The sequence below is a fragment of the Microcebus murinus genome, chromosome 18, assembly GCF_040939455.1.
Source record: "Microcebus murinus isolate Inina chromosome 18, M.murinus_Inina_mat1.0, whole genome shotgun sequence".
Lineage (NCBI taxonomy): Eukaryota > Metazoa > Chordata > Mammalia > Primates > Cheirogaleidae > Microcebus > Microcebus murinus.
This window is the reverse complement of record NC_134121.1, coordinates 35,537,750-35,548,077: the sequence shown is the minus strand read 5'-3', so window position 1 is coordinate 35,548,077 and position 10,328 is coordinate 35,537,750. Positions and strand designations below refer to the sequence as shown.

Here is a 10,328-nt window from a genome sequence, read left to right as displayed (position 1 = left end):
TTTCAAATATTCTCCTCCCCAGAAAATAAATTTTTAATAAAATTAAAATCAGAATTTTCTAGAAATATTTAATGAGTCATCTAACAGTTCTCTAATAATTTTGTCTATATATAGTACTACTTATAGGTAAATAAAAGAAAGCTATGAGAATACATTGATTGCACACAGTCACATACACCCATACTCAATTGATTGCACACAGTCACACGCACCTATACTCAATCAAATATGAATGAAAATTACATTTTTGTATACAAGTTTTATTCTGATTAAAGAAATAAATACCTTATAAAGAAGTCCAACATTCTTATTAAATACTAATGGAACAATGCTCTTAAATCCAGAGCAAGAAGTAATTTGTTACCTTTTTGTTTGGAGAGCTTTATCTTACCATACTATAAATTCATCCTCCAAGTAGCCTTTAAACTTATGAGTGTGTTTAGGTATCTGTGTGTACCCATTAAACCCATACATTTTCTCAAACACTTTTATCATCATTTCCCTATTATAATTCATAAAGAATTTTCATTATTTACCAGATAAACCAAAATTCATTCTCAAGAATCTTTTACAAAACAGAAATAATTATATGACCTTTGGAATGACGCTTAACTCTTTGCCAATTGAAAACATTCTTGTGTAGGAGCCAGAGAAGAATTGAGAGGTTTGGTCTAACTCATTTTTTTTTTTGGTAGAAAAATGGAATTTCAGAAAATGATGCTGCTTGCTCAAGGTCAAATAAAAATTAGTGCTTGAACTGACAAACCTGGGCCTCCTTACTCTGGGTCTAGTGCTCTTTGTGCTAAAGATCTGTGGCTTGGTGTTCCTCTTCTTTTATACAGAGATACTCTAATAGGAAAAATGAAGAATAAAAAATAAAATAAGAAAATAAATATAGTAATTACAAAGTATGAAAATAATAAGCACCATATATTAAGTGCATACTGTTTGGCAGGCATGATTCTAAACATTTTTTCTTAAATATTGTACACATTCTTCAGAGCATCCCTATAAAATGGATATTATTGGTATCTTTTATGGATTAAAAAATACCTGAAATACAAAAAGATTGAATAACTTAATCAAAGTCACAGAACTAGGAAACAGTAGAAGCAGGATTCAAACCCAAGAAATGACAAAAACACACAGCCATTAAATGGAAGACCAGAAGGTTAAAGAGCCAGTCCCAGGGAAACCACAGTGTGTGAAGTCCTTGATTCAGGACAAAGATGGGTATATCAAAGAGCTAAGAGAAGACTAGTGTAGCTGAAATATAATTTTTGAAAGCAAGGAAGGGTGATACTAGATAATGAGGAAGACTGGCCAAGGGTGAATTACACAGGGTCTTAGATGCCATAAAGAAAAGGTTGAGTTTTTAAGCAGTATAATAGAAAGCCACTGAAGACTTTTTTAAAGTAAATTTGTAACATAATCTGAATTAACATTTTTAAAGTTCAGTCTGGCTGAAAAATCCATGTTTCATCTTTTTATATATGCATCCATCTATTCATTGACTGAACAAGCAATTGCTAAGTGCTGATTTTAGTATATATCCTCACACAAAGTTTGTGGTACCAGCAATATCACTTATGCACCAAACCAAATATATATTCACTAACAGTAAATGTTTCTGTCTGGAAGTTGTACAATAATTTCCTGAATCCTAGCAGCTTGTACAACACTATGTACATATAGTTGAAATATAAAATAGCCAACTGGTTATCTCCATTAAATCAACCAACTATTTAACATATTTTATTTTTCCTGGAATCAGCTGGTTATTTTGACATTATGTCCTATTTCTTGGAACTTTAATGTTCTTGCTTTATATTTCTAGGTAAGATATAAAAACTGTTGCAAAATGTAAATCTGTGTTACTTTGACAGGCAAATATTAGGCTCTGACAATGATACATAGTGCTTATAATATTACCTACAGAGATCATACTAAGACATAAAGCTAAAAGTTTTCAGTCTTGAAATAACTTTCATGTATACACTTAGCACAAGCAACCAATAAAGTAGGCACTCTGATATGTCATCTATTTGCCTGAGGTATCTAACAATTTAACATTATTAAATATCTGCTATAGGCAATGTGCTATTCTAAAGCACCATGAGAGATACAGAAAAAGTATGCTCTCATGCTTACAAACCTTTAATGATATGAAGTCCTGATATTATGCAATTTTACTTTATGATGTTAGACAATAATACTAAAGATCATATTTTATAGCAAATCTGCAGAAACCTAAAAGTAGCCTTCCCATTAAAACTGTATTTTTTGTCTCATTCATTGAAGCAGGAATGTCTTCAAATATTCAACATAATGAAATAAAAGAAATTTCAATGGCCACAGGTATATCAAAGGATCATCTTTTTACTCACAGAACCACAGGATCATAAAATCTCTGAGTAGAAAGAGACCTAGAGGGCATCTACTCCAATACTTTTTGGTTTCACAGTAACATAAAAACAACCCGGGGTGCTTTCTAGCAATATAGATTCCCAGGCTCTAGTCCCTAGAGATCCACTCAGCAGGTCTGGGTAGTGTCTGGTAATATATACTTTGTAAAAGTTTCCCAGGTGATTCTGATATGTAGCCAGGTTTGAGAACACAAACCTGGCCCAACTCCTGGATCTGTTATGTAAATACATTCTGCACCACCGTTCCCAACAGGCTGTCATCTAGTCTCTGTTTTAATATACATGATGATAGAACCCCAAATCTTAGACTGTTGCAGTTATTAGGATGTTATCTACATATCTGTATCTATCAGTATGTATATGTGTGTGTGAGTGTATGAATAGATAAATAGATATTTATCTGTTAACATCTGTCTCCAAAAATAATGCTATAAGCTTGATGAGGGCAGAGGCCAGAGCTGTTTTCTGTACTATTGCATAATTTACCATTTAGCTTAGACGTTGATATTTACAAGATAGTCATTAAGGTTTGTTGAAGGCATACTGTACTGAATGAGTTCCTTAGTTTGACCTGAAGTTTCTCTATTGTGCTAGTTTTTATAGTTTCAGGAAACTTTAATAAGTCTCTATCCCAGATAGTGGGAATACAAACATGAATAAGGTATCCTCTTCCCTTCTCTCAAGGCTCTTAATTTTTCACCTGGTGAGAAAGATGCAGATATTTTTAATCCAGAGTGGTAAGTGAAATGTCAAAAATAAGTATGAGAACTGAGAGGAACAAAATTAATTCAGCTGTGACTGAGGTGGAGGAAAAGGAGCAATAGCTGTCTATGAATATTTTCCAAGAAAAGTAATGATAAATTGAGCTTTGAAGGCCTAGCACTTGAATGCTTGAAAGTCCATACACCTTAAATCAAATAGAACAAATTATGTTCCACTTCTATAGTGTAGCCATTTAAGTGTATATAGAAAAGTCTGTCTCTCAAATTTTCTCTAGGACAAGTAGCCAAGTTTCTTCAATTATTTCTCAATTATAAGTGTTACATATCCCTTATTGTTTCAGTTCCATATCAAATTATCTTAAATATCCTGAATTATATAATCTAAAGATTCTCTAAAGGCAAAAAATATAGCACATCTTTCAAGTTAAAGAGCTGTAGCCGAACTCTTAGTTGTGTGAGTTATAAGTAAACAACACTCATATATAGAATATAAGTAAAACCCAGCCTCTCCCCTCAGCATGCTAAATAAAATTGAAAGCCAAAAGAGGACTAACACAAATGGGTTTAAAGTGAGACACTAACAATTGTTAGCTTTACCATCTTGGTTAACTTTATAGTTAAGATTCCACAAGCAATAGATATATAGTAACCACATAGGTGTATACCCGGGGAGGTAACTCCGTTTAATAATCTGGGGAAAGAGGACTCTGAGTTAATGTCGTCGTCATAGAAACAATTCTTGCCTATTAAATCAGTGAGAGGGCTAGGGAAGCCTAGACTTATCTGGACTATCTTTTGTGTAATGCTGGGGGAAATGCTGAAATGTCATGAGACAGAGATACTAGCTGTAATGGTAAAATACTATTCACATTCGAAAAGTTAATTTTTCCTTGTTTTCTAAAGGCATAAACTTAGTAATAGACCTCTCTACTCTTTAAAAAAAATAACTGTTTGACTGGAAATGATGCATTCAATTTCTTCAAAGAGATTTGGGGAAATCTATTGAACTCCTCTGAAGAACTAAATCAACCTTGGGTTGCATCCATATACTGAAAACTGTAGACCCCCAAGGTGATCAAACAAGCCAACAGCTGCTAGATGTCTATTAAAACAGTACTAGAAAGGAATTTATTTGATGCATTTCTCCTGGGAGATTTATATCGAAAATGAGACAAGAAATCACATTCTCTCTTATAAATCAACTTTGACAAGTCCCAAACTGGGAATATATCTGTAATTAATAAATGAAAATTATGAAGCTTATTTCCTGCACTTACTTCAACCCATCCTACCCACTCTTGTGGAGTTATACCCAATACTAGTTAGGCCTTTGAGAAACAAAAATTTGAAATGAAGATCTATCGGCTATTTGTTAAGGCAAAGGCTTCTTAGTAGATGCATAGGATAAATATATATAAATGGAAGCTCCCTGAGGGCAGCAAAGAGCACATGTTAAGAATTTTTCATATACTTACTACTTGGCTATAATCAGTCAAAAAATATAGGGGTGACTTCAGTCTCTAATTTGGGGAAACTGCTCATCTACCAATAGCTTTCAAGTCATGGCCAAGGATGATATCTTAACTTATATCCAGGCTTTCATACTTGGACAAATGCTGTATTTATCTCATTACTCAAGATTCACAGTGTTTTTTTTAGATAGATTGGTCTGTCAGAATAAATTCCATTAAATGAGAGAGTTAACACAGTTTCTGAATTCTGAATTTTATATCAGGAGATATAAAAAATATTGCTGCAAATGAAGTTTTAGATTATCAAAATTGTAAAAGTGTCCAAACAACTCTCTATAACAAATTATTGTTATGTTCACCATGAGAATTTTTTTTAATTCACTACTGAAAATTAGGCTTTTGGGGTCCCCTAATGAGCCAAATTCAATGAGTAATATGTACTATTTCTTCAGAAGAGGTGTCTCAGTCTGCTGCTGTTTTGCCTGGTTATTATCAACAGGGTCAGAGAAACTTGTCCAGGGGTAGTGATAGTTAAGGTAGTGTTGAAGAGTTCAGGAAAATGATGAGAAAAGCTATAGCAGTAATTCTCAAAGTGTTGTCTCAGCACCTGTGGCACTAGCATTACCTGGAAACTTGTTAGATTTGCAGCCCCACCTCAGACCTACTGAATCACATAGTCTAGGATGGGGCCCAATAATCTATGTTTGAATAAGCCCTGCAGATGATTTTCATGTATCTTAATATTAAGAGCCACTAGACTAGATATTAGAAATTTGACAGAAAATGGTGTGTTCAAAATACTTTAATTTCTTTAGTGTGGCTCAACTTTAAGTGTGGACAGTGGTAAAGCTTGAGGATGAGAATGTAAACAAGATGGCAATGTGCCTCGTGTCTATGCAATTTACACCATATCCTTAGGATGATGGAGAGCTGTTCAAATACTGGTAAGCAGGGCATCGATAAGGAAATACCTGTTAAAATAACTCCTGGGGCAGTATGAGAAATAGACTGAGTCCTTGACTAGGGGAGGTTTCCCACAAAAACAAGAGGATAATTGGTTGGGAGATTGAATGATATTCTAGTTACAGAAGACTTCTGGGGATTGGGAAAGGACTCTCTAAATCAGAATGGACTGAAAAGGAGGGAGAAGACAAAGATATGCATCATGTTTTTGAAGATGGATAGATGTTGAAGCTACTGAAAGGATTAACAACAAAGAGGTACCATCTTCAGAAATAGAATAATTGGATTTGTTGAATTTGGAGTTCCTGTGGGCATCTGTAGATTTAGGACTCAGAATTCTGGTTATCAACTATCTATCTAGGTATATGTAAAATTAATCTGTAGAAACAAATGTGATATCCTAGGAAAATAATATAAGAGAAAAGAGAACTGAGCAAAAGGCCCTGAAATCACTAAAAAGACATTTATGGCCATGCTGGACAGAAAAAAGAAGGAAGCAAAGGAAACTTTAATCTCCAATTTTTACACTACTCCTATGGACCTAGTCATCATTGTCTATTAACAAAACTTATTAGCGTGGGTGTTAAAAATATGGCTAATCTGGAGGAACTAAAGTTTGCATACTTTTTGAGAGAGACCTAGCTTTTCCAAAGATAAAGTTTAAAAAATTATTAAAAACTCTAAAGCACCAATGCTTTCAAAAATTATAATTTAACTTAATGGGAATAAGGACATTTACATAATGGCCTTGAAACTAAGGGGAAAAACACATTTAAAGTACAACTTTAAATATTTGTAATTTGACCAAATAAAAAAAATAATAATTATAAAAAGATAGCTGCCCAAAGTCCTTTCTCCCATCCCTCCACTGGTATTCAGCATCCCCCTGAAATGAAAACTGCATACTTCATATATACAACGTTCCTCTTCCACCTTTCTTTCAAAATCTAAGCTTTACTACATTTACTGAAGAGAGGAACTTTCTATTTAAAATATCCATTCATATCAGAATTTATTTCCATAGTGTCCCTTTGTCTTAGGAAAGGTTGTAAGGACACCACACTATTTCATGTTACATTAGAGCTATAAGTACAATTATGACCCAACTCACAGTTCAAACATCAATATTGTATGCTGGAGGGAAGAAGAGAGTTGAACATAAGGTGTCAGCCCTACCCTCATCTTGGCCTCTCTGGAAGTAGATGTATTTATTTATTTAGCAAGCAAATCATTCTACAAAAAAATTCTGCAATCTTTCCAAGATATAGTTTTGCATTTGATGGTCTTAGCTGCCTTCTAGCCCCCTGCCCACACCCTTACCAGCCTCTAAGGACATACACACATATACATACATATTTTAGGGTGAGGACGGGGTATAAGATGAATTATCTCTTTTCACAAATGTCTCCCCTTTATCTCCAAATTATGGATAATGAGGCCAGAAGTGTAATTACTGAAGGCGTTTGGAAAGGTAATTACTGAACTAATCTCAAAAATGGCGGTGACTGCAATACAACAAAACTCACTTTATAGCTGTCAGAGCCACTTGGAATGTGATAAACGTCTTGTGTTTGCAAACCCAGATGCTGTACCAAAGGGAGTTACATGTTAGCAAATTACCACAACGACCTCCTACACTCAACTCATTTTGATTTCATAATGAGAAAGCCGATTAAACTGGAATAACTTTAGGTTGTGATTGTTAAAGTTAAACAAGTTACACATCTTGACGGGGGTGAGGGAATAAAGAAAGATGGCAGATTTGAGGAACCTGCTCTGAGATCCTGTTGCAATTACACATTTTGAAGCCTGAAGTTTGCAAACAGCAAATGGAACTGGATAGCAGTACTCCCAGTAAAGCTCCGAGCTTTGAGACTACGGATGAAGATCGCAGGGGAGAATGGTTATTTCCAAAGCATAGGCACAAATGTCCATGGAACATATAGATTTCAACGCCACGATTTTGGCTTCTCTGTTTCTTGCACTGTCTCACCAGTATCCAGCGAGCACACAGTCTCATCCTCCCCTAGTCCCTTCACTCACACTGGCAGAGAACTCTTTATTTCAGCAGTCTTAGTGCTCCCCTAACACCACGGATGTGGTTTCCTTCCCCTGCCTTTTACCTAGGGTCCCTTGTCTTTGCCACCTCGTCCCATCCTTTTGTGACGCCAGTGGCCCTGCACGGTCCCCACAGCGCTAGGCTCACAAAGGTAAGCGCACACTGCAACCGTGCTCAGTGCTCTGGGCGCTTCAGGCTGTCTTGGTCCTGCTGCTCCAACTGCAAGGGCCCTCGGAGGCGCGCCTGATTGCTCCATCACTCACCATGGCCAGCCAGTTCTGCCTCCCTCCAGCCCCACACCTCTCGCCCCTGAAGACTTTGACGTCACATTTCGGAGACATCCAAGTGGGCATATCCGTGGCGATCCAGCGCAGTGACAAGCGAATCCACCTCGCTGTAGTCACAGAGATGAACAGAGAAAACTCTTGGGTCACGGTAGAGTGGGTAGAGAAAGGAGTCAAAAAAGGCAAGAAAATTGATCTTGAGACCATATTTCTGCTGAATCCAGCTCTGAACTCTGCTGAACACCCCATGCCGTCGAGATCTTTGTCCCCCTTGTCTCCAATTCCCTCTTCCGCCATCGGAGATCAGAGAACAGCCACTGGGTGGGTTGCAGTGACCTCCCACACAAACAAGTCACCCTCAGGGGACAGCCAGGCTGTGAGGGTCCCCAGCAATCCTTGTCTGATGAAGCAGAAAAAGTCTCCCTGCCTACGGGAAATCGAGAAACTGCAGAAGCAACGGGAGAAGCGCAGGAGGCTGCAGCAGGAGATCCAAGCGAGGCGCGCCCTCGATGTCAACGCGGGAAACCCCAACTACGAAATCATGCGCATGATCGAAGAGTACCGCAGGCACCTGGACAGCAGTAAGGTGTCAAGCCTGGAGCCCCCGGAAGACCATCGGATCTGCGTCTGCGTGAGGAAGCGACCTCTCAACCAAAGAGAGACCACCATGAAGGACCTGGATATCATCACCATTCCCTCGGACAATGTGGTTATGGTGCATGAGTCTAAGCAAAAGGTGGATCTCACCCGTTACCTGGAGAACCAGATCTTCTGCTTCGACCATGCCTTCGATGACACAGCCTCCAATGAATTAGTGTACCAGTTCACAGCCCAGCCGCTGGTGGAGTCCATCTTCCGCAAGGGCATGGCCACCTGCTTTGCCTATGGGCAGACAGGCAGCGGGAAAACGCACACCATGGGAGGAGCCTTTTCCGGAAGGGCCCAAGATTGCTCTAAAGGCATTTACGCCCTGGTGGCACAGGATGTCTTTCTCCTGCTCAGAAACTCCACTTACGAGAAGCTGGACCTCAAAGTCTATGGGACATTTTTTGAGATTTATGGGGGCAAAGTGTATGATTTGTTAAACTGGAAGAAGAAGCTGCAAGTCCTTGAGGATGGCAATCAGCAGATCCAAGTGGTAGGGCTGCAGGAGCAAGAGGTGTGCTGTGTGGAGGAAGTACTGAAACTCGTCCAAATAGGGAGTAGCTGTCGGACTTCCAGGCAGACATCTGTCAACGCTCACTCATCCAGGAGCCACGCGGTGTTTCAGATCATCCTGAAGTCAAGAGGGAAACTGCATGGCAAATTTTCCCTTGTTGATTTAGCTGGGAATGAAAGGGGAGCAGATACTGCCAAGGTCAACCGGAAGAGGCAGCTGGAAGGGGCAGAAATTAACAAAAGTCTTCTAGCCCTCAAAGAATGTATCCTGGCTTTAGGTCAGAACAAACCTCACACCCCATTCAGATCCAGCAAGCTCACGCAGGTGCTCCGGGACTCCTTTATAGGCCAAAATTCCTCCACTTGCATGATTGCTACTATCTCTCCAGGGATGACCTCTTGTGAAAACACCCTCAACACTTTAAGATATGCAAACAGAGTCAAAGAATTAACTCTTGATGTAAGGCCCTACCATCGTTGCCTCTATCAGATTGGGCACGAGGCCCCAAAGATGTTAGAAAACCATAATAGAAATTCAGAAATGTCCCTTCAAAGGGATGAGTTTATGAAAATACCTTGTATACAGAGTGAAGAGGAAACAGAGTTTGAAGAAGTTGAAACATCCTTCATTCCATTAATGAAGGATACAACAACTTCATGGAAGCAATCTATCCAATGGTGCGAGAACATCCAGCAGATAGCTGATGGAGTAAACGATGATATTGATTTTTGCATTGCTCATTCATTGTCCATTTTGGAGCAGAAAATCGGTGTCCTGACTGAGATCCAAAAGAAACTGAAATTATTACGAGCTGACCTCCAAATGAAGAACAAGGCGGAGTGAAGCCAAAGGGAAAAGATCTGGTCTGAAATGATGGAGGCAGTGCTGCAGCTTCTACCACTCCTATACATGAAAATTGTCAAATTATCTAAATATAAACACCTTCCTGAAAGCTAACAACTTAAAATATTCTGATCAGAAATGTGCTCTTCCTTCTTCCTCTGTATTTCTGTAGTTGGTATTCATTCTGTAGGACATGGGTTCTCAACTGAGAATGATTTTCCCCCCACCTCAGGACATTTGGCAATGTCTGGAAACCTTGCAGATGGTTACAACTGGGGAGTGGGGATACTGGAATATAGTGGGTTAAGGACCAGAGATGCTGCTAGGCATCCTACATTGCACAGGACTGCTTCTCAAACCAAATAATTATCTGGTTGAATATATTAGTGGTACTGAGGTT

The 10,328-nt window shown here is 38.4% G+C and overlaps 1 protein-coding gene across 1 annotated transcript; it reads left to right on the top strand.

Annotated features, from left to right (window-relative positions):
• Positions 1-7,787: 7,787 nt before the first annotated feature.
• Positions 7,788-10,070, top strand: KIF2B (kinesin family member 2B). Its single transcript, XM_012763775.2, has one exon. It carries the CDS (start codon positions 7,907-7,909, stop codon positions 9,926-9,928), a length of 2,022 nt encoding a protein of 673 aa, XP_012619229.1. The 5' UTR covers positions 7,788-7,906; the 3' UTR covers positions 9,929-10,070.
• Positions 10,071-10,328: the final 258 nt, after the last annotated feature.

Coding starts and splice junctions, on each gene's coding strand:
- KIF2B (XM_012763775.2), top strand. CDS start 7,907: ATGGCCAGCCAGTTCTGCCTCCCTCCAGCCCCACACCTCTCGCCCCTG.